At 50.2% G+C, this 23814-nt stretch overlaps 4 protein-coding genes across 4 annotated transcripts in view; 1 reads left to right on the forward strand and 3 right to left on the reverse strand.

Moving 5' to 3' along the window:
- Positions 1 to 489: 489 nt before the first annotated feature.
- Positions 490 to 10269, reverse strand: TBCB (tubulin folding cofactor B). Its single transcript, XM_005862400.2, has 6 exons — positions 10062 to 10269; positions 9545 to 9688; positions 6002 to 6098; positions 5182 to 5373; positions 960 to 1032; positions 490 to 776 (listed from the first exon to the last, which is right to left on the reverse strand). The coding sequence occupies exons 1-6, from the start codon at positions 10173 to 10175 to the stop codon at positions 662 to 664; spliced, it is 735 nt and encodes a 244-aa protein (XP_005862462.1). The 5' UTR covers positions 10176 to 10269; the 3' UTR covers positions 490 to 661.
- A 491-nt stretch (positions 10270 to 10760) lies between these two features.
- On the forward strand, positions 10761 to 12061 carry POLR2I (polymerase (RNA) II (DNA directed) polypeptide I, 14.5kDa). The gene is made up of 6 exons (XM_005862401.2): positions 10761 to 10912; positions 10988 to 11042; positions 11324 to 11397; positions 11483 to 11557; positions 11670 to 11721; positions 11954 to 12061. Exons 1-6 carry the CDS (start codon positions 10854 to 10856, stop codon positions 12014 to 12016), a joined length of 378 nt encoding a protein of 125 aa, XP_005862463.1. The 5' UTR covers positions 10761 to 10853; the 3' UTR covers positions 12017 to 12061.
- A 54-nt stretch (positions 12062 to 12115) lies between these two features.
- Positions 12116 to 14101, reverse strand: OVOL3 (ovo-like zinc finger 3). Its single transcript, XM_014536773.1, is given in 6 exon segments — positions 12116 to 12156; positions 12159 to 12222; positions 12225 to 12334; positions 12775 to 12928; positions 13869 to 13933; positions 14008 to 14101. Coding segments are annotated over 6 exon segments (528 nt in total).
- A 5449-nt stretch (positions 14102 to 19550) lies between these two features.
- Positions 19551 to 23814, reverse strand: part of WDR62 (WD repeat domain 62) — a 50570-nt gene continuing 46306 nt past the window's right edge. The window contains 10 exon segments of the mRNA XM_005862402.2: positions 19551 to 19884; positions 19979 to 20136; positions 20891 to 21541; positions 21544 to 21558; positions 21741 to 21801; positions 21882 to 22014; positions 22121 to 22232; positions 22521 to 22655; positions 22928 to 23038; positions 23405 to 23508. Of these exon segments, the coding sequence (XP_005862464.1) occupies positions 19621 to 19884; positions 19979 to 20136; positions 20891 to 21541; positions 21544 to 21558; positions 21741 to 21801; positions 21882 to 22014; positions 22121 to 22232; positions 22521 to 22655; positions 22928 to 23038; positions 23405 to 23508 (1744 nt within the window). The 3' untranslated portion in view covers positions 19551 to 19620.

Genomic DNA, 23814 nt, shown 5'->3' on the forward strand with positions numbered 1-23814 from the left:
ATGGAGGGGTCACATTAGTTCTTATGATTGAATAAGTCCTTACATGGAAATGAACTTAGATTTTGCGAAAGCCACTATTATTGTGGGCCTATCTGTCATAGCAGCAGAATATTATATTAACCAATAAAGGACATAAAAGAGTCTCATGAGCCTCCAGCTACCAGCTAGGGGATAAAGCCTCACCCTGTCCTACCTCTACTTTGTTCAACCTCCTATTTCACCCTTTCCTACCCAGCTGCCCCAGCCCTTCCTATAATCACCAAGTCTTCCAAAGGCTTCCCATGTCTGGCAATTAACAATTTTTCTTGAAATTTTAATTTATTGATTTTAGAGAGAGAGGAAAAGAGGGGATGGGAGGAGAGAGAGAGAGAGAGAGAGATCAATTTGTTCCACTTCTTTATGCATTCATTGGTTGACCCTTGTATGTGCCCTGATCAGGATTGAACCCACAACCTTGGCATATAGGAATGACACTCTAACCAACTGAGCTACTTGGCCAGGGCTAGGTCCAGCAAATTTAATACACAAGTCTCAAAAGTCAATGGCAAGAACAAAGTGAGTAAAATAAAAACAGGGTCGGGGAAGAGAGTCATGGGCACACATAGGGAGGGGCAATAAGTGGGCAAGGTAGCTGGAGCAAGAGGATGCCCTTCCTTGGGCATTACATCTCATCCAACCCGTAGTCCTCCTCAGGGAAATCCCCCACGGTCACAACTGACGGCTTGAAGAAGGCACCGTACTTGGCCTGGCATTCAAAGTAGCGTTTCCCATTCACACTGCCGGGCATGATAGAAAAGTTGGTGGTCAGACAGCTCCCAACATGGCTCCCTCCCCAGATGCTAGGATGGATAGGCTCGCCCAGTAGTATATGCATGCACTTACACATATATGCTCACATATGCAAGCACAGACACAGGTACAGACACACACACAGACACCTGAGTGGGAATACTTATTACCTGCCGTCGTTTTTCCCTAGTGGCTCATCGAAGCGTACGCCAATCCAATAGCCAGGCTTGAAATCTGTGAGTCCTGCCCAGAGGAGAAATCCCAATAAACTCCAGACACAGCTCATCCCAGATTTGTGCCTGCCCACTGAGGAAAACTATTCCTTACTAGGACCACTGCCATCTCCTGCCCAGACTAATGTGGTAGCCGCTTTCACTGGTCGCTCTGCTCCTACCCCTTACTCCCTACTCATTTGACACTCCCAGCCAAAGGGATCTTTGTAAAAATCAAAGGGAAATAGCACCACTATCTTGATCCAAATTCCTCAAAGGCTGCCAATCCCACTCAGCATAAAGTCCACACTGCTTATAGTTAAATGATTTCTGACAAGGGTACCAAGACAATTCAATGAGAAAATAATCTTTTCAACAAATAATGCTGGGACGCCCTAGCTGGTTTGGCTCAGTGGATAGAGCGTCAGCCTATGGACTGAAGGGTCCTAGGTTCGATTCTGGTCAAGGGCACATGCCCAGGTTTCGGGCTCCATCCCCAGTGCGGGGTGTGCAGGAGGTAGCCAATCAATGATTCTCATCATTGATGTTTCTATCTCTTCCTCTCCCTTCCTCTCTGAAATCAATAATAAATAATAATAATAATAACAATAATGCTGGAACAACAAGATATCTGCATGCAAGAGAATGATATTGGACTCATACCTCATACTATACACAAAAATGAACACAAAATAAGGTCATCAAAGCCCTAATGTAAGATGTAACACTATAAAAGTCTTAGAAAGAGGAGAGGGGGGTGGGTGAAGGTAGAAGAGGGTATGAGGGAATAAATGGTGATGGGGGGGGAAAAAAAGAGAGAAAAAACAAGTCAGCTGAGATTTGTAATATATAAATATATATAAAACTCTTAGAAAAAATACAGACATAAATCTTTGTGACCCTGTATTAGGCACTGACTTCTTAGCTATAATACCTAAAGCTCAAGCAACAAAAGAAAAAAAAAACCAGATAAACTGAGCTTCATAAAAATAAAAAAACTTTTGTGCTTCAAAGGACACTATCAGGAAAGTAAAAAAACAACCAACCCATGGGGGAAAAAGAGGACATATGTAATACTTTCAACAATAAAGATTAAATAAATAATTTAAAAACAAACAAACAAAAACCAACCCACAGAATGGGAGAAAACATTTGCAAATCATATATTTAATAAGGGAATTGTATCTAGAATACATAAAGAGCTTTTGATTAAGTTAATGTGTGATTAAAACTGACTGGTGTCCTTTATGGGAAGAAATTTGGAGACACAAAGAGACACCAGAAATGAGTCAATGCACACAGAGGGAAAGACCATGTTAAGATACAGAGAGGAGATGGCCTTCTACAAACCAACGATAGGCAGAAAAAACCAAACCTGCCAAGGCCTTGATCTTGGACTTCCAGCCTCCAGAACTATGAGAAATAAATTTCTGTTGTTTAAACCATCCAGTGTGTGATACTTTGTTATGGCAGTCCTAGCAAACTAATACACAACTCAAAAACAAAAAGACAAACAATTCGATTTTAAAATGGGCAAAAGGATGTGAATAGACATTTCTCTAAAGAAGATATACAGATTGCCATTTAAATACATGAAAAGATGCTCAATATCATTGGCCATCAAAGAACTGCAAATCAAACCCATATGCTTTACCACTTCACACCCATTAGAATAACTATTATGTGGAGAAATTGCAGCCACTGTAGAAAATAATCTGGCAGTTCCGCAAAAGGTTAAATATGGAGTTACCATATGACCCAGCAATCCCACTCTTAGGTATAGAGAAAGGAAAATATATGTCCACACAAAAACTTATACAAAAATGTACATAGCAACGTTATTCTAATACATGAAACTTGAAAACATGCTAGGTGAAAGAAGGCAGTCACAAAAGACCACATAATATAACATGATTCCATTTATATAAAACATCCAGAAAAGATAAATCTATATGACTTCCTAGGACTGGAAGAGACAGGGTTTCAGAAATGAAGAGTGGCAGTTAGTGCAGTGATGGCGAACCTTTTGAGCTCGGCGTGTCAGCATTTTGAAAAACCCTAACTTAACTCTGGTGCCGTGTCACATATAGAAATTTTTTGATGTTTGCAACCATAGTAAAACAAAGATTTATATTTTTGATATTTATTTTATATATTTAAATGCCATTTAACAAAGAAAAATCAACCAAAAAAATGAGTTCGAGTGTCACCTCTGACACATGTGTCATAGGTTCGCCATCACTGAGCTAGTGATTATGGGTTTTTTTTGGGGTGATAAAATGTTCTAAAATTGATTGTGGTGTTGGTTACACAATTCTGTGAACATACTAAAAACCAATGAATGAATAATGTACACTTTAAATGGGTGAGTTTTATGATATATTAATTATCTATATATCTATACTAATAAAAGGGTAATATGCTAATTAGGGCAGACGTCTTCTGGACGTCCTTCTGGACAAAGCAGCAGCGGCTGCCCAAGGCTCAGGCAAGCCACGGATGGCAGCTGCTGCTGCAAGGGCCCAAGGCTCAGGCAGCCGCGGCAGCCAGCAGTGGCAGCAGTGGAGGTGTGATGGGGGCATCACCTTCCCCTGATCAGCCGGTTGCCTCCCGCAGAGGGAGGCCAGACTGCGGCTTAGGCCCGCTCTCCGCGGGGAGGGAGCCTAAGCCGTCAATAGGACATCCCCTGAGGGCTCCCAGACTGTGAGAGGGGGCAGGCTGGGCTGAGGGACCTCACCCCCCCCTCAGTGCATGAATTTTCATGCACCGGGCCTCTAGTCCTATATAATAAAAGGCTAATATGCAAATCAACTGAACAGCAGAACAACTGTTCACTATGATGCACACTGGCCACCAGGGGGCAGACGCTCAACGCAGGAGCTGCCCCCGGTGGTCAGTGTGCTCCCAAAGGGGGAGTGCCGCTCAGCCAGAAGCCGGGCTCACGGCTGGCAAGTGCAGCAGCAGTGGTGGGAGCCTTTCCCGCCTCTGCGGCAGCTGGACATCCCCTGAGGGCTCCTGGACTGCAAGAGGGTGCAGGCCGAGCTGAGGGACCATCCCCCTCCCCGAGTGCATGAATTTCATGCACTGGGTTTCTAGTATATATATAAAAGGCTAATATGCAAAGTGTCCCCTCGGGAGTTCGACCAGGAATTCAACAGCTCGCTATGACGTGCGCTGACCACCAGGGGGCAGCATGGAACAAAGGAAAGCCCTGGCTGGCAGCCGGAAGGAAGGCCCCTATCGGTCCTGATTGCCAGCCAGGCCTAGGGACACTACCCGTGCACAAATTTCATGCACCGGCCTCTAGTATCTCAATAAAGTTGTTATAAGAAATAAAACCGCCCTAACTGGTTTGGCTCAGTGGATGGAGCATCGGCCTGCAGACTGAAGGGTCACAGGTTCGATTCCGGCCAAGGGCATGTACCTTGGTTGCGGGCACATCTCCAGTAGGAGGTGTGCAGGAGGCAGCTGATCGATGTTTCTCTCTCATCGATGTTTCTACCTCTCTCTATCCCCTCTCCCTTCCTCTCTGTAAAAAATCAATAAAAAATATATTAAAAAAAGAAAAAAAGAAATAAAACCCACACTCCTCTCTACTATCTCCAAAGTCATGCATGGTTCAGCCCTGCCCATGCTCCCCTTGCTCACTCCCCACTAGCCATGCTTACTTCCTTTCTCTGCCTCAAACTGATCAAGTTTGTTCCTGCTCACAGCCCTTGCACTCATTACTCCCTCTGGCTGGAACACTCAGCCCCCTTTTCACCTGGCTCACTTCTCCCTTTCCTTCAAATAGTCCTTGCCCCAAGGAAGCACTCTGGATTACTCTCAAGGAGAGGTCTGGTACTTCCTCTCAGCTCACACAGTTTCCTATGCTTTCCTCATCACTGCCCTTATCACTTCAGCCTTGCTTTCCCCATCACAGCTCTAAAAATTCTGCCTGTTTCCTCATCTTAGCTCTGAACACTTTTGCCTCAGAACTAACTACTCTGGCCTCCACTTCTTCTATCACAACCCAGACATTCTGCCTCTGCTTCCCAATTCCCTGCCATGAACATTCTGGGTTGTCCCTGTCAGCTGCTTTGTCTGTCTCTCCTACTAAATTGGGATCTCCTTGAGGGCTGGGTCCCCAGCATTGCCCACATCAGGCAGGGCAGGGCATAAGGCCTCAGTGGCCACATACCTACATACATGACGGTGCCCCGGCGAGGGGGCTGCCCAGGTGCCCGCACCTCACAACGACTACCCACAAGGATGGCACTGGCCTGGGCCTTCTCCTCCGTGAGGCGCTGGGTGGTCTCAGCCTCTTGTTGTGCCCGCTCCTCTTCATTGTATCGGCCTAACTTGCTGCGCTTCAGGAAGGAGCGGACTGAGTCTGTGGGTGGGGTAGGGGATGAGGGTCAGACACAGTCTATCTAGTGGGGCCTCTGACCTAATGAGATAACCTTCCACTCTCACAGGGCTAACATTCACAGAGAAACTCTTCTGTTCTAGGTGTCAAAGGGCTATCATTCAAGTCCCCCAAGTCTCCCACCACAGCCCTGGCCTCTCCCCAGGCTTCCTGGGGCCTCCCCACAATCCAGAAACTAAAGGAAAGATTCCTGCCTCCAGTCTTTCACATCACCCCATCTTCCCATATCCCTTCAGCATCACATTCACCTCCATCTGTCCCCTGAATCCCTCATCTTCCCCACGTCTGTACTGATCACCTCACTGCCCTACCCACTCCACATTCTACCACGCTCTGCCCCCATGTGACCCTGACCACTCCCCCCACACCCGATCCCTCAACACCTGATCCCTCTAATGCCCCCTCTGCTTTCCCATGTACCTATCTGCCTCCCACAGTCCCTCACACCTCCCAGCCATCTGCCCCCTCACTGCCCTCGCCACCAGCTTCCCCTCAATGTCCCTGTCTATTGTCTGTCCCCCAATATCACCACCCACCTGCACACACTCCTTTTGGCCCCCACACGCTCCATTTATCCCCAAGTGCCCCATACCTTGCCTCTGGTCATAGGCTTCCTGTGAGATGCTGTATTTCTCCACCTTGGACACATCCTCATATTCCCCAAGGCTGGCACCGCTGTGGTCAATCACCTATAGTAACAGGAGGGGTCAGAGGGGATCAGGGTCTGGTCACGGAGGCTTGGGGTGCTGGGAGTGGAGGTACAGTTGCACAGTGGAGCATTTCATAGACTTAAGTCTCTCCTGTCTAGGAAAAACTATATTCTATCCTCACTTTATCCCAGCCTTTTCTCATCTCCTGAGCCTGGCAGAAGGGATGAGAGCAGGTGTCTGCGTTAGTCATCTCCCTTTCCTCACCCCTATACGAACCCTGAACGCTGGCGTCAACATCACTGCTGGCCCCCAAGTCACAAGAACCAAAGAGTGGAGCTCGGGTCTTGCGCGTGAAACCTCTAGGCAGCACATCTGTCCTCTCTGGGCTTCTGAGAGCCTCTTAAGCGGCCTCAACATCCAGACCCTGGGGCATCTCTTCCTGTACCACCCTCAAGGTTCATTAACTCACTGCTTGCTGAGCTCTTCCAAGGCGCCCAGCTGGGCCCTGTGCTGGGTGCTAGGGATGCAGTGCAAAAACAGATAAACGCCTGCTGGGAGACCGACCATATACAAATACACAGGTATGTATATTAAACACCAGAAGATAACAAGGTCTGATGTAAAAAAAATACCACAAAGAAGCTTAAGGAGCCTGGGAATGTAGTCAGGGAAGGCTTCTAAAAGGAGGGAATGTCTGACCCAAAGCCTGAAGGATGAAAAGGAGCAGGCACAAAGTCTCAGATGTAGAACTGTCCTTAGCCCTTTTGAGGAACATCAGAGAGACCAGCATGGCTTGTGTGGAATGAGCCAGGGATATGGTAGACACAACAGATCACTGTAGACTTTGCTTTTACCTGGAATGAGGTGCAGCCAGGGAGGCTATGAGCCAGGAGAGTTCATAGGTTCCCTCTGGCTATGTGTGGAGAACAGGCTGGGGGGCAAGAAGGGATATGGGAGCAGGAGATAGAGGTGGCTGTATGTCCAGGAGGGAGAGGATGGAGGCTGAGCCAGGGTGGAGCACTGGAGGGGGAGAAGAGTTTAGATTCTGGACGGATTTTGTAGTTGGAGCCTGCAGGGTTTGGGGACGGACTGGATGTGGGTGTGAGGGAAATAGAGGGCTCAGGAAACACTCTGAGGTGTTTGGCCTGAACCACTGGGCTAACATACCAAAAGAGAAATGGCTCTTATCTCTGGTCAAGGGTCACTAAGAATTTCTACTTCTATATTAGGGATTTTTGTAAGTTTGAGGTTGCTGTTATTTTAAACAACGAATATAGGTAATATTTATAAACAGAAAAAGTTTTAGAAAAAATAAAAATTCCCCAGAGATTCCACCTCTAGGATCTTCCCTGAATGGCCTCAGAAGTCAGTCTGTCTCTATACCCAAATTCATGTGTGAAAACCTCCTGTTTGAGGATGCCACTGTCCATGCCTGGCCTACCAGCATCCCTAGGCTGAGGCTGCTCAGGGCAGCCCAGTCTCAGTGCTGTGGTCTTTCCATACAATGCTGACCCACAGTCCTGGCCCACTCCCACCCTACCACATCATCTGGACTATGGAAGTTGCCTCCTCACTTGTCTTCCTACTCCTTCTACCCTCCACAGTCTGCTCTCCACACATAATCAGAGAGGGCCTGTGAACCCTTCAGTCAGACCAGGGCTCTCCTAACTCAGAGTCTTCCCTTGGCTCCCACTCCCCTCTGCCATAGGAGTGGACACTCTTCAGTCTCTTGTACCCACTTATACCTCCCACCTCAGAGTATTTGCACATGCTGTACCCTTCTTCTGGGGCACTCTTTTTCCTTCTTCAGTTAACTCTTCCTATTCAGGTCTCTGCTAAGGCAGCACCCCCTCTGAGAAGTCCTCATTAATGGGTCATGTCCCTTGGTATAGGATTTCCAGCTCTTTGTTCTCCTTCTGCATGGTCTTCACCTCACTAACCCTTCACATTTGTTCTTGTGAATATTTAGCTAAAATCTATCTCAGATTGGACAGAGCTAAACAGAAACCTTCTCAGAGTTGGTTCATAGCTATACCCCTGGTGTAACACAGATGCTCAATGAACAGTTACTAAATAAAATGAAAGATATTAAAAAGTTAAAAAAAAAAAAAAGGACCGTTCTCTGGGCACACTGACTAGAATTCTAGTCATGTAGACTGAGGTAAAATATGTAGCTATAGTTCACCTTTAGGACAGTATATTCCATCTTAAAACTAAGTTGTTCTTTGTTTTTATTTTTTAATATATTTTTATTGATTTTAGAGAGGAAGGGAGGAGGAGAAAGTGATAGAAACATCAATGATGAGAGAGAATCATTGATTAGTTGCTTCCTGCATGCCCCCCAATGGGGATCAAACCCACAACCTGGGCATGTGCCCTGACCCAGAATTGAACCATGACCTCCTGAGTCATAGGTCAATGCTCAACCACTGAGCTACACTGGCTGGGCAAAGCTAAGTTTTCTCTTCTGCAAAATAAGGTTAATTATACCATCTTCCAAGTCTTATTTTATGGACTCAACTCTCATCCAACAATGATTCACTGAGCATCCTCTCTGTGCCATGCATTGTTCCAGGTGCTAAGGAAAAATGCACAGTATGTCACAGGATGATAAGAGCCATGGACAAAAATCAAATAAAGAAATAAAGGAGGTTTAAATTTTACACTGACGCCAATGAAGGCCTCACACTCAAAAGTTGACATTTAAGTAAAGACTGGAAGGAAAGAGTAAGCCATGTGAGCATAGAAAACGAGCCATCAGGCTCAGGTTACATTCAATGTATAGCACCTTTGAAGGTAACCGCACCTGGGATGCTGAGATGCCTGAGGAATATGGCAGAGGGTCCGGGTGGGTGTGAGGACAGAGAAGATGATATCAGCTGATGCATGCAGAGGTCCTTTGTGTTCCAGCTTCTCCCAACACATCTCATCGCTCACCCTGACCCACCTCACACTACAGGCCTCTGTACACTCTGCTTCCTCCAGCTGGCATCCCTTCCCACCTCTTCTCTTAAGTCGTCCTTTCCTCATCCTTCAAGTCTCAGCTTAGGCATCTCTTCCTTCAGAAAGCCCCTTCTGATAATCCCAGATGGAGTCAAGCACCTCTTCTGGGTGTCCCCAGTCCCCTGGGCTTGCCCCAGCCCAAACCACTCTGGCTGTCACTGGTGAGGGTCTGTCTCTCTCCATACTGGACTACAGGCTTCATGGGGGCCTATCTTGGTAATCACACAGGACAAAGTATGGCAAGCATTTGTTAAATAAATAAATGAATGGGGCCCAGCCAGGGTGGCTCAGTGATTAGCCAACGACCCATTTGATTCCCAGGGCACAGGCCCGCTTGCAGGAGGCAACCCATCGATGTTTCTCTCTCATTAATGTTTCTATCTTTCTATCCCTCCCCCTCCCCCTCTCTCTAAAATCAATACAAACATATTAAAAATAAATAAATGAATGGGGAGGAGGGATCCCAGGTAGGGAGGTCTCACATGGATGCGGCAGCCGTCATCTACGGGGTAGGAGCCCAGTAGCGCATCCTCCTGATCCAGCTTGCTGCAGAACTTCTCGTCAGCTCCATAAAGTTCCAGTTCCATGCAAGACGCAGGGCTGCCCACCACCAGCTCTAGTTTACACTGCGAGGAGTAGGGGATGTGGAGAGGTTGCAGAGGAGGAAGGCTGTCAGTGGCTCCACCCCCTACCCAGACTCCCCGCCCTTGTATCAATAACCATCACCCCTCCTTACTCCTCCAAAAGAGCCATCATTTTAGGACCCAAGTGGTTATCCCTAGCCCTGCCCCCTCTGCTCTTGTGCCCGCCCCTGAAACCTCTGATTTTCCCAGGCCCTGCCCCCTTCTCTGGCACCTCCGGTTCCTTCTGGCCTCGCCCCACTGAGGCCCGGTCCCCAATCCTTGCAACCTCGGTTTATTTCTGGCCCCTCCCTGCGATGGGGAAGCCCATCCATTTCTCCCTTGCCCGTCCCCTCCGGACCCCGCCCCTCGGCCACACCTTGAATTCAGCTATCGTGAGGCTGCGACTGTACCGCTTCTCGGAGCGAAAGCTGTTGAGAGAGCTGCTGATGAAAACGGTCACAGTGGGCGCCGATAACCCCGTCACCTCCATCTTGCGCTCTGAGGGTGGGGGTGTGTGTGGGGAGGGGGGAGTCTGTACCCCGTCAGCTACCTCACGCCGGCTCCGCCGCGGCCACTACGGGGATATCCACCTCTCCCTGCTCCCGACCTGGCCAATCGGCGCGCTCCTGCAGGAAGGTCCGCCAATCGCCGCTGTCTCCTCAGCTCCGGAAGCGCTCCCGTTTTCCTAGGTGGTCCAGCCAATCCTAAGAGGTCGGACTGGGTGCAGTTCTTCCAATAGCAGCCCGGAAAACGGCCGGGCGGCGAAGGTGAAGCCGGGAGAAAAGACTGGCAGGCGTTCCCCCGCCCGGAGGGTAGCGCGCGCATGCGCACTGGCCTTCGGCTCCCCAAGAGCCATGGCTTCTAGAAGTATGCCAAGTGCTTTTCGCGTTACGTGACGCGTCATATTCCCGGCTCTCGTCCCATACTATTCTATAAACTGGGGGAGCGAGGCCCACAGGTCGGAAGCAATTACTTTAGGATATCAAAAGATTGAAGCAAGTAATTAATCAAATCTAAACGCAGAGAGCCGAGCACAAAACCGCTAGCAGCCAGTGCTTGTGTGCAGCTCCGCCCCTCTCGAGGCGAAGCCACTAAGCCTGACCCTTCCCGCGACCGGTCGTGAGGCGGAGCGCGCGAGCGCGGGAGGCTTGGCGGGTAGTGCTGCGCTATGGAACCGGACGGGACCTACGAGCCGGGTTTCGTGGGTATTCGATTCTGCCAGGAATGGTGAGACGGGGCAACAGGTGTGGAAGGGGAGCAAGTAATGGCCCCAGACTGACCTCTGGCCTCCCGTCCCCACAGTAACAACATGCTTTACCCCAAGGAGGACAAGGAGAACCGCATTTTGCTCTACGCGGTGAGCACGAGTCCGCGGGTGCCCCGGTCTTCCCACGGGTCCACCCGTCCCCATCGTGGCCCCGCCCTGCTCCACATGGCCGCTACTCCCTGTTCCGCCCGACTGTCCTGGTTTCTTCTATCCCAAAATGAACCCGACTTCCCGTCTTTCCCTATCTCGAGGTGATTCTCGATACACTCCATTATCCCAACCTTGAGACTCCATCCCCTGGTCGTCCTCTCCGGGGAAGCCCCTGCCCTCCCTTTCAGTGGCCTCTTCCTGCCCCACTCGCCCTCCCGCAGTGCCGGAATTGTGACTACCAGCAGGAAGCCGACAACAGCTGCATCTACGTCAACAAAATCACGCACGAAGTGGAGTGAGTGCAGGACCGGACTTTAGGGACGGGGTTCTTGGAGCCCCTATCAGAGCATAATTATCCACCCTCTTCTCTTCTCGCTCAGCGAACTGACCCAGATCATCGCCGACGTGTCCCAGGACCCCACGTTGCCGCGAACCGAGGACCACCCGTGCCAAAAGTGAGCGCGCAGCTGTCTATTCCGGAGGGAGAGTGGCTCGTCCTCACCCGGCAGAAAGGGGAGGAAGAGGGAGGGAAGGGTTTGGTAACTGAGTGGCTAACTGTCCCCTCAGGTGCGGCCACAAGGAGGCGGTATTCTTCCAGTCGCACAGTGCCCGTGCGGAGGTGAGTGGCATGAAGAAGGCTTTCTGTCTATCCTGTGTCCTTGGTCCTTCCTGGGAGCGGGAATACCAATACTGAGGGGAGCTTGCCCTTCCTGGCGTCCTGAGCTGGGCCCTTACTAGTGGGAAAGGCTCCCTTGTCTGTTTTTTGGGGGTGAGGCTCTGCTGGATGGACGTTCCATGTTGTGCCCTCCCCTGGATCCAGAACCTTCCTAACCTTGCATCCTTTTTGCCAGGACGCCATGCGCTTGTACTATGTGTGCACCGCCCCTCACTGCGGCCACCGCTGGACCGAGTGAACCACCCTCCCCCTCGTGGAATAAATGCTGTGTTCTGTGAGTGCCTATGCTGTGTTTATTTTATTTGCCTCTCATGGATTGGACACCGGGTGCACAGTCTCAAGCAGCGCGGTGCAGGGCCCAGTGCTGCGCGAAAGTGTTGGCCTCAAACTAGTGAAGCCACAGATCTTGCACACATGTAACTTCTCACGGAGCTCACGGTAAGCAGTAAGCGTAGCTGGCTGGCTGACCGACCGTGCACCTTGGCAAGATGCGTTTCAAGCTATCAGTGCTATGTAAATGCTTTCCCACAAACTCTGCAGTGGAATGGATGGATCCCTGGGCAGACAGGACAGACAGGGAAATGACCTCCTGACCAAAGCCAACCCACGTTGCCCCCTGAGTGTTTCCCCACTTGTACTCCAAGTGCAGCTTCTACCCCACCATCTGCAGCCTCAGTACAAACTTGGGCCAGGCACCTGTGTCCTCCTCACCAGGATGTTCCCCTGGAGCCAGGAGGGCGGAGGGAGGCTTCCCTTTGCACCCTTCAATTTGGGACCTCAATCCTGTAACCAGTACGTCTTCACCCTACACCCCTCAGCAGGCCCCTACCCTGGTGCTACATTACACCCATCTGATTAAGTATGTGATGTTCCAAGCTGAGTCTCTCCTCCACAAACACAAACAAATGAAAACTCTATATCCAGGGCACCTCCCTCTATTTTGTTCCATCCCCATCCAGGATCCAGTAGCCCCTCTATGTCCTTGTTGCTGCTCACTGGTGTGAATCCTCATGTGGCACGTGAGGTCAAAGGCGTTGTGAAAGCCCTTACCACAACAAATCACTATCCACTTGTTGACTGGAATTATGCCCCACAGGACAGAGATCCCTAAGGGCTGCCCACCCTGGGGAAATTGTGCTTGGGATGAAGCCTAACAGCTCACTACTAAGAAAGAAAAGGCATTCCCAGCAAAGAGAACAATGGGTGGAAAGGTCCTGAGGCTGGAAGGACATATGCAATGGGCTTGGGGAGTAAGGAGTAGTCAGGTTCTGTTGAGGCTGAGTGGGCAGGGGTGAGACTAAAACAGGAATTTTAGGGGAACATAGGCAGGTTTAGGAAATTTTTAGAATTGGGGTCCATGGAAAAAACATTGGGCTACAGATGGGGGAGAAGTTACATTTCCATAAGACAAGGAAGCCAGGTGAAGTTACATTTCCATAAGACAAGGGAACTGGAACTAGCCAAAAGTCTATAAAGAAGAAGGAAGAACGCCTAGGAGACAATGAGGGAGGAGGGCCTCAGAAGTCACTATAGCAGGGGTCCTCAAACTTTTTAAACAGGGGGCCAGTTCACTGTCCCTCAGACCATTGGAGGGCCGGACTATAGTTTAAAAAAAAACTATGAACAAATTCCTATGCACACTGCACATATCTTATTTTGAAGTAAAAAAACAAAACGGGAACAAATACAATATTTGTATTTGCATGTGCCCCGCGAGCCGTAGTTTGAGGACCCCTGTACTAAATAATGATTGGGTTACCAGTGAGATCAAAGAAGAAATTAAAAACACCCTGGAAACTAATGACAATAAAAGCACAACAATCCAAAATCTGAACTGCAGCTATAAACCATGGAAACAGGAAGTCGGTGGGACCCTTTCCCACTCCCCACGTGGGAGTCCATTCTGTGGGACCCTTTCCCCCTCCCCACGTGGGAGTCTATACTTGTTCATCAATAAATCTCCACCTTTGCTATACTACCCACTGTCCGTGGATTCATTCTTCAACTCCGGCGGACAAAGAATCTGAATTCCAGTCCAAAAATTCCGTTTCAAAACTGAGCAGGGTCTTGTGGGCCACCTGCAGACTCACTGCTGCCCAAGACTCCCCAAGGTTGGAAGATTGGTGTGCTGGTGGCCCCTTCAGGCTGCTGCAGTCTGGGAAGAGAAGCCAGACGGTGATGTTTTGTGTCTTTACTGCCCCTCACCTCCAGGCTTAGTAAGGGGCCCACCTGGGACATAGGCATCTCCCCAGAGTTGGTCAGGCAGGTAGTCCCAATTAGGTGTTTGCAGACGCCTACTCCTGACCAGGAAGACATGGGGCATCACCTCCAGGAATGGTAAGATGGTTACACACACACACACTGGGGCTGCCTCTTTCACCTGCTGTCAGACCTCACCAGCATGATTATCCCAGGTGGAAAGGGAGGGGGCAGCCATGAAGGAGCTTCATTCTCTCAATGCAAATTTCATGACAGGCCGAGGGAGCAGACTTCCAGTTACCTCTGTCTTGGGGCCTACCATTCCTTCCCTTCTATGACAGATTCCTAAAGGTACTCTCCAGCCTCCAGGGACAGACAAGCTCTAGGACCCCCAAGTAGGTCAAGCAAGGGCAAGACTGTAGCCTAGGAAGCTCTTGGGGATGGGGAGAGGAAACAGAGACCCCAGGGGTTTTGAGTGTCTTCCCATAGTACCAACAGGGCCGAAGACCTAAGGGTCTGTTTGCCAGGCAACATCCTACTTAGTTATTCAAATCACAGTAGCTGTCTGAGGAAGCAGGGGAGGGGTGACTGATTACTTGCTCCAGAGGATGGAGGGACAGCAGGATCTAATAAGTAAGGACAGAGGGAGGTTCCAGGCTGTGCATTTTCAAGCAGGAGCTCCACCTTTTTGATCCTCAGATGCCTAGAACTGATGTTCAACCAGAAGCACACTGTTAAGGTATAGCAGACATTAAAATACTGGTTAATATCCAGCTCCTAGTGACTGCCTGGGACAGCTCTCCTTCAGTCTCCGCACATTTCAAAACCATTGCCAAGGACCTTACCTCAGCACTCTGGCTAAGCTGTATTCTAGATTGGTCATTGGACTCTTAACCAGGGGTTAAGGATTTTGAACATTCCTCATGCCGTTGTTACTCACCCAACAATTTTATGAACTCCAATTACAGACTATGTCTAACTCAGCACTGAAAACAAACACATAGCTTAGTCCTTGAGGGAGACACACCAGTGACTGACTGCCCAGAATGACATGATGGGCGAAGCAGAGGCAGAGTGATCTAAACTGTGATGGGGAGAATCAGGAGGGGGCCACTCCTGATCCAGCCTAAGGGTTGAGGAATAACTTCCTGGGTATGAGCCCTGAGGGAATGAGGATTGGGATGAAAGGGGAGAGTGTTCCAGACAGATGGAACAGTCTATATAAAGGCTTGGTGGTGAAAGAAGCAACATTTATTCACACTCCTTATAGTCAGTCCTGCTGATTCATTTGGGGAAGCAAGTGAGGCAGTGCTGAGTCTGCTAGCCCAGAGCTTTGCCAATGTGTCTCTGCAGGATCTTGGACTAGTAAGTCTCTCTCTACCGCTGGTTTGTGTTAAAGATCCATGCAGAGCATGTGGGGAGAATGCTGGCCATGGGATCTGGCATGTGGCAGACATATAAACAGAAGGGTTATTAGGAAGTCTTGAGGGTGGGTAGCTAGGCAAGCATCTGAGTTTCAATTGAGCTGCCTGTATGTGGAGAGCGGCTACAGTGTTTGGACAGGTTCAAGCCTCAGACTAATGAGAGGGCACGGTCCTCTCATGGCAAAGCCACATGCAAGTCCTAGTTTGGAGGGCAAAGCCCTCCCAGCACAATTATAGCCAAAGGCTATAGTTGTAAGCTTGACTTTATGGTCCGAACCTGTGGTCCCATGTGGCTAAGTGATATAGGCTGCAGGAGGTACAACTAGTAAACAAAGCTTGATCAGGTGCATGTAATTGAGTACATTTGAAACCCTCGAGAACGTTGTAAACATCTTGACCACGCCCTTACTTTGCCTTGTGGAATCTGGCTATAAAATAAAGAGACTTGGCTTTGCAGGCTGTGTGCTGTCTCTCCATCAGAGAAGCAGTGTCCCACCTAGCCCCAGCTTTATTCTTTTGTCTGACTTCTCTATCCTTCACTGCCCCCTCTCAGGTTCACCCATGGCTGTGCCGATGTGGCACACCTGTTCAATGGGTTGTTGTTGTTTTTTAAATATTTTTTAAAAATATATTTTATTGATTTTTTACAGAGAGGAAGGGAGAAGGATAGAGAGTTAGAAACATCGATGAGAGAGAAACATCAATCAGCTGCCTCCTACATACCCCCTACTGGGGATGTGCCCACAACCAAGGTACATGCCCTTGACCAGAATCGAACCTGGGACCCTTCAGTCCACAGACCGACGCTCCATCCACTGAGCCAAACTGGTCAGGGCTCAATGGGTTTTTAAAAATTGTTGACACTATTAAAGATTTCCCCCATCTTCCCACTCTTTGCCCATCTCTACCCAGTCCCTGCCTACCCCAACATCACCCCCTGGCCATCACCACACTGTTGTCTCTGTCCATGGGCTATGCATATATGTACTTTGGCTAATCTCTTCACCTTCTTTTATCCAGTCCCCCTCCACACACACTCTCCCTTTTGAGATCTGTCAGTCGTGTCTCTGGTTCTATTTTGTTCATTAGATTCCACATATAAGTGAGATCATGTGGTATATTTTTTTCTGACTGGTTTATTTCATTTAGCATAATAATCTCTAGGTCCATCCATGCTGTTGCAAAGGGTAAGAGTTCCTTCTTTTTTTACAGCTGAGTAGTATTCCATTAGGGGTTTTAAGTGTTGCCATCTTACAATTGTTGGATTTCATGCAGCCATGACTAGTATGCCTGGCTCAGGCCTGGCAGCCCAGTATCTAGGAGCTGTCAATGTGGTGTGCAGGGGCCAGGTTGCACTAAAGAATGAGCTGATGAGTGGGGAGCCATTCTGTTTCTGCTTGGGTGCCCAGTTCTCCATGCACAACATGTCTCTTGAAGCAATTGATTCCTGTGTTGCTGAAAAGACATTAGGGAAGAAATCTGGGGTTGGGTGTCTATTTGCCCTCAGGCTCCCTTTCTGCTCTGCTGTGTCGTAGGTGGCTGACCTGGGTGGGCAGCATCATCTGGGCTCCTTTCCCTCTGGCTTCCAGTAGGGTATGGACAATGGGGAGCCCTACAGATTTGGGGAGGGGATTTCAACTCCCTCTCTGTGGGGTTGCCAGGGACACAAGTCTCCCCAGGGCAGCCCTCCAGGATTTGCTCTTCTGGGTTTTTCACTCCCTTGTGTCTTGTGGTGTAGAGTGGGAGTGTGTGACAGCTCTCCTTTGGTACCATGTCCGAGGTGCTGTGGTTTCACTCTCCCCTGCCCACTCCTTTGCAAATTATTCCTTCACTGAACTCTCTGAAATAGCCCATGTGAACATGCTCTTCTCTTCCTGCTGGTCCATAAACTGCCTGCATACACATTCATCAGCAGTGATTTCTTAACCAGCTGGTTAGTCCAAGACAAAGTCTGGTCCTTCTAGGGCTGAAGAGCTGACATTAGGAAGTGGAGAGTGGCAGACATATTGGATTCTTTTGAACTACTAGCCCACCTCCTTTGTGCTGAGAACCCAATTTTGTTTAAGCATGTCCAGCACAGGCGAGATGGTCAGTCCAAGCAAATCAAAGCAACCTCCATTCCCATCGCCTGTGACTGCTCTGAAGGGGAAGGTGTCTAGGAAGGCTTTGCAATTTCCCCCCATCGCCCTGAAGGCTGTTTTGCTTCATGCTTTTGCTACTGGCTGGGTGGGGGTGTGCTGCTGAGTGCATGGCAGACACGTTGCAGTTGTGAAGACCTAAGCTGGAGGGTGAAACTCAGGCTCATAGGGAGCGACAGAGCAGAAACAATCAAGAGTAACAAATGTCCCTATAGCGGGCACCCCCATAAGCCAGGTGTTTGCTACTTGGAGTTGAAAGCTTAACTATAATACAGAGTGGGAGAAGGGGTAATTTTCTCAAGGGACAGAGTCTCAAGTTGGTCTCCTGGGTGTCCAGGGTCCTGGATGCCAAACTTTGCCTCAGGGCTCTTAGGTGACTGTGACCAAGCAAGGCAGGAGCAAGGAGAATGGGTCTCCCGTCTTTCAGGGGTGGCCTGTTGGCCTGGCAGAGATGCAGTCCTACTACTAGCCCTGGACCACCTGGGCAGAAAGAGGGCGCTTTGAAAAATAAATAAGACTGGCATCTCCCCAAACACAAATATCAGGGACTTTATTTAGGGGGGAAAATTGTGTGTTGGTTTCTTGGATTTATATGTCATGAAGCAATAAGGCCTTGCCTGGTGCGATCTCATTCTCCTCTCACTGCCTGTCCCCTAGCTCACTCTATTCCAGCTGTCCTGGCTTTGTTGCCATTCCTTACATGTACCTTTGATCTTCCCATGGGGCCTTTGTACTGGCTGTTCTGCCTGGATAGTTTCCTGAGATGTCCAGATGGCCTGTGCCCTCTACTGAGCCTCAGTTCAAATGTCACCTCAGAAAGGCCTTCCCTGACACTTCAACCAGCATAGTGAATTCCCTCAGCTTATCTAGTTATACAGTTATTGTTTTAATTCTTGTGTTTTGCTCTCTAGAAGGTGAATACCACAAGGACAGATGTTTTGTTTCTCCTGTTCCTCACTCTACCCCTGTAGAACAATGACAGGCACCTGGGCACCAGCCAGCAGGATTTTTTTTTTTTTAACAACTGCCTGATTGGTTCTGATGTATATTAATATTTATGGAGGCAGCTGTAGGCCATGTCCTCATGTTGAAGGGTCTGGCTCTGCCACCAGGCAAGCCTAAGTTAGAGTTTCAGTTCTATAGGACCCTGGGCAAGGCACTGGATCTCTCTCAGCCTGTTTCTGGTGGGCCATGACCATCAAACAGAGCAGGGAGAAACTCAGGCAAGTGGGAATTCAGGCCGTAGCAGTCTGCATGGTAGAACTGTGCTTTAGGAGAGGGCCCCACCCCTGCTGGCTTCCTTTTTATACACTTGGGACAGTGGGGGCTTTTGTGGCAAGAGTGGCCCTCTCAGCAGATACGCACATAGCTAGATGCCTGCTGCCTAGGGAAGCTGGTACTAGTACTGGGAGCTCATGGGTTGTTGTAGCTGGATACAGTTCTCCTGCTGGGGAAATAATGACTGTCCCAGCTGTTCGGTGGCCTGGGAATGCTGCCCAGATTGTCCAATGGATAAACCTGTTTGTCTCTCCTCAATTTCCCCTGTTGCAGATGGGAACAAAAGCCTGGTTCTCAGAGGATCCAGGATGGGCCTGACCCAGGGGCCAGTGGTATGGTAATATGTGTACTGGTAGTCAGGGTCTGGCACATGGTGATCACAGCAGCTCCAGTGGGTTCTTGGGCATCAGTAGCGGGTAGAAAAGAAGGACTGGCCACTCTCTGGGGTACAGGTGGGTCTCACTGGGCAAGGACCACATATGATCCCTTAGCAGCTTAGTGGGCTAGGGATAAGCAACATAAAAACCAGGTGCTGGGATCATCATTACTACAGTTCCAAACTTCTTGGGAATGGTGGTCCGTGTTCCCATTGACAGATTCCGAGAACAGGGCCTAGCATCAGTGCTTATGAGAGTTCTCTGGGATGGTCCACCAGAGCACTGCCCTCCACCCTCCCTCCCTGCATCCACCTGAAGGAGCTTTGTGGATGTGCCAAGATAGGCACCAGCAACCATTCCTCCAAATTGTCCGTTTATTTGCTTAAAAATACCTATTTTATCAGAAAGTAGCAGGGCTGCTGACCCTCAGTCCCCCTGTGCCTTCCTCCGCACAGCCTGCACCAGCAGCTCCGAGTAGTGTTCCAGCAGGGCACGCAAATCTGGGCTGGCCAGGGGGCACAATGTAGGTGGGGAGGGGGGGTCAGGGCTGGGGAGGGCCTGGGCTGGGGCCGCATCATTCCCAACCAGCCAGTCGTTGGTCTCTAACTGGCTGTGGATCCAAAGGAAGGTGGAGGCTAGCTCAGTCCGTGCCTGCCGCTGCTTGGTACTCAACTGGTCACTGGAGACCATCTGCAAAGGGTGCCAATATTGTTAGGAACCACCCAGGCCAGACAGTCCCAAGGTACTCCCTCAGCCCTTTCCCCTGACTCTGGGCTTGGCTCACCAGGTGGTAAAGGTCCAGGGCTTCTTGGAAGGCAGTCTGTAGTTTGTGCACAATGGTCCCCACACTGCTCACCTCAAGGGGAGCTGGGGACAGGACTCTGGCTGGCACTCCAGGCTCTCCCCAGTGTCCAGGGCTGTCCCGGAGTACACTGAGTGCATCTGGGGATAGAAGGGAGGGAATGAAAAAGACACCTCTAACTTTATAGCTGGTCTAAGAGAGGCCATGGTGACTGGACTGATCCCAATTATTGTCCCACTGCCTGCAATATGTACTTCCCTCAGTCCCCAAGCCTCCCTTTCCTCCCCTCCTGCAGGTCTCAAATGCCACTTTCTCTCTGAAGCCTTTTTTCATCATGTTTAAAACTATAACAACAGCCTGGCTGATGTGGCTCAGTGGTTGAGCGTTGACCTATGAACCAGGAGTCCCGGTCAGGGCACATTCCCAGGTTGTGAACTCAATCCCAGTGGGGGGCATGCAGGAAGCAGCTGGTCAATGATTCTCTCTCATCATTGATGTTTCTCTCTCCCTCTCCCTCTTTCTTTGAAATCAATAAAAAAAATGTTTTAAAAACTCTAACAACTGCCCTCACTTCTAACTCCTTAAACCCTTTCTCTTTATTTCCCTCCTTAGCACATCACTTCGTGATACACTTAACACTTTCCTCATAGATTTAGTTTGGGCATCTTCCCCAATTAAGGTGTCAATTCTCTGTAGTTTTATTTACCACCTCATCCCATCCATGTCCTCAGGGCCTAGAACAAAAAGCCCAACACATACAAAGTGCTCACTAAATAGTTCAGTAAAGAATAAATGAATGGCATAGCCCCTGTGGCCAGGTCAAGTGCCTATCTTTGGAGCTGTTAAATGAGATGAGCTTGAGAGACAACCCCTTATCCCAAGGGTGATACTCACCAGGGGTGAGCTCCAGGAGGGAGGTGATGCTGCCAGGCATGGCCTCTGGAAGTGGGGGGCTGTTGGGGTGTGCAGGGGTGTTGAGGGGTTCAGCGGCCAGAAGCCTTGGGAGAAAGGTGGAGCTGTGGAGCCTCAGGGAGCTCATATCTACGGGGCTGGAAGCCGGGAAGCTAGCTGTTGTGACTGTGACATCGGACTGGGTGGCCACAGGTTCCTGGGACCAGACACAAGTAGTGGGTGGCTCCTGTGGGGGTGAGGGCAGTAAGAGCCTGTCGCAGACGCCTGACAGGGTCTGCTTGAAGCTGTCCCGGGCTTCATAGTTGCCCTGGGAGGGCAGGGCAGGCTCTTGGCCCTCACTGTCAGAACTGGTTGCTGCTGTGGTGGTGATGGCCTGAAGCTCCTGGTCCATGGAGGCCAGCTTCCCCACGGATGAGGGCCTGCAGAGGGGTCTCCCTCTCTCTTTGTCAACCAAAACAGGGTCCTCACTGTCCTCAAGGGAAATGCTGGGTGACATCTTGGCACAGGAACTGGCAGTGGCCTCTATATAAGAACAGGTAGAGGGGGTATGGAGGCCTGGAGTGGGTAGGGTTGTGGGTGCCAGAGGCTTCCTATCTGTGGGCAGTGCTGAGGAGGAGGGAACACAGGAAGTGGGCCTGTGAGGCAGGGGGCTGTAAAGGAAGCAGCCAGTTCACTCTCACATCCAAGCCACAAAATTGATAGAGAGGGCCCCACCCCAGGATGGCTGCAGGTTCTGAGTGGACCCTCCCCATCCCCACCCATGGTTCAGCTGGGCATCCAGGGCCATTTGCTGAGAAGCCCAGGGATGTTTACTAGGAATGGTGACACTCACTCAGTGGGCACCAGGCCTCCAGGTTGTCAAGCGACTCCTTAGCTTTCCTCCCAGAGAGGACCTGCAAGCATAGCCATGAGGCGAGGACAAGGCTTCCCAGCTCCCAGCCCTATGTCCTGAGGAGGTGGCCCAAGTACTCACATTGGTCCTCCCTGGGAAGGTGTAGCCAGTACCTGGTTCTGCTCTGGCCTGGTTCCCCTGGAGGTCTATGAGTTTGACCTCCGGGGACTTCACAAGGTGCAGGTGCAGCGGGGAAGGGAAGGTGTGGTTGAGCCTGTGGGGAGGAAACCAGGCAGTTGTGCCTGCCCTGGGATGCTTGGGAGGACATAGCCCCATCCAGGAATACAGAAAGTTGGAAGGTTCAGTTCACCAGCTCCTACCTGGATGTCTTCTGGAGACGTGAGAGGAACTGGGCTGAGATGCTCAGCCGGGGATTAAAAAAGTCCTCATCCGCAGAGGCCGTCACATCTCTTAGGGATCTGCGAAAGAGCTCTAGGGGAAGATGCCAAGGGAGACCTCAGAATCCCTCTAGCCAACTAGTCCTAGGTCCAGACAGACCCACAAAGCAGCAGGCAAATCATCCAAAACCCCCATCAATAGACAACACAGAGCAACTGGAGCAGGAAGAAGAAACTGTGCAGCTCAGTCCTGAAGATAAAACGTATGCCCTCCCACCATTCTCGTCAGCCCTGCTAGGGAAAGCCCTAACCCAGAGATGCCCACACAGTGCCTAGCACAAGATGGCCCGCCTAGGTAGGGCTGAGAGGAGCAGGGCCCTACCCTCATGGTGGGTGTCAGTAAGCGTCTCAAAGTGATGGCGGAGAAACCTCTCTTGCTCAGGGGTCTGGGGCAGGGAGCCATTGGATATGCCTGCCAGCTCAGGCCGAGACAACTCTTCTGCTGTTCCTGGGCATGCTGTGAGAGGCAAAGGGGGCAAGCGGGAGAGAACCTTCAACATTTAGTCATGGCAGATACCCTGACAAAGACACTTAACAATGGAGAAAGCTGGACTTGCCCAGCACACACCCTGATGCCACCAGGCTGAGAAGGAAAGACTGATGGCTGTCTTCCAGGTGAGGCTCAGTGGGCACCAAGTGTAGGGCTGATGTGGGGCCAGTGTTTATGTATCATGACAACCCTCTAAGCAAGACCCATGCACTGCCCTTCCTCACGTCTGGCCCATTTACCTGGTATAGGGGTCACTGTCACGTCAAACTGAGGGTCTGAGTCCAGCTGTGGAGGGGAGGAATGGATGGTGGTGAAGGTACACTCCAAGTAGGCTTCTGAATCCCCTGAATCTAAAGAAGCAGGGAGGGGATATGGGAGAGTCAGAAGCCCAAAGCCAGGCTCTTTTTGGGTGAGTCAGGTAAGTGGTTCACTTTCTCTCTGGATTTTAGTTTCCCCATCTGGAGAATGGGGATGATAATACTCGCCCCCTATTTTTATGGACAACAAGGTTACACTTGGAGGAAGTGGCAGAGCTGGGCTGCCGTCAGTGGGCAGTTTGGCTCCAGAATCCTCTGGTAACATCAAGGACCATGTCTGTCTTCTGCGATAGACTCTTGAATTTCAGGAAGACTGGGCTAAGGTCATCATCAGTGCCCAGAAAGAGGCCTAGTGGGATGAACAGACTACAGCAGGGTCCTTGCCAGGCCCCCACTCACCCTCAAGTTTGCTCTGATCCTTCGAGCCCATGGAGGAGACCCTGAGATAGGAGTCACCTTGCTGGTCTCCAGGCTCCCTCTCCACTTCTTCTGAGCCGTACTTGCTGCAGTGCCAATAGGGGTGGAGCGAGGGAATGATAACACACTATTTAGTAAACAACTGGTCCCTACCCAGAACCCTGAAGCATCTGTACCTTGCTCCCCTTGGGAGCACTACTTTGCCTCTCCTCCCTCCTCCAAAGGCTCCCTCCCCCCCGAGTGCCCTGCACCTCCACCTAGAACCATGGAAACACGCTGCAGGGCTGGGCTTCTACTCCATCTGGGCCATACCCCTTCCTCCCCACTCCCACAGGCTACTGCAAGAGCAGTTCTTCCAGAATGTGCCTATCAGCTGAGGCTTCCTCTCTCCA

The sequence above is a fragment of the Myotis brandtii genome, unplaced genomic scaffold, assembly GCF_000412655.1.
Source record: "Myotis brandtii unplaced genomic scaffold, ASM41265v1 scaffold165, whole genome shotgun sequence".
NCBI classification, from domain to species: Eukaryota; Metazoa; Chordata; class Mammalia; order Chiroptera; family Vespertilionidae; genus Myotis; species Myotis brandtii.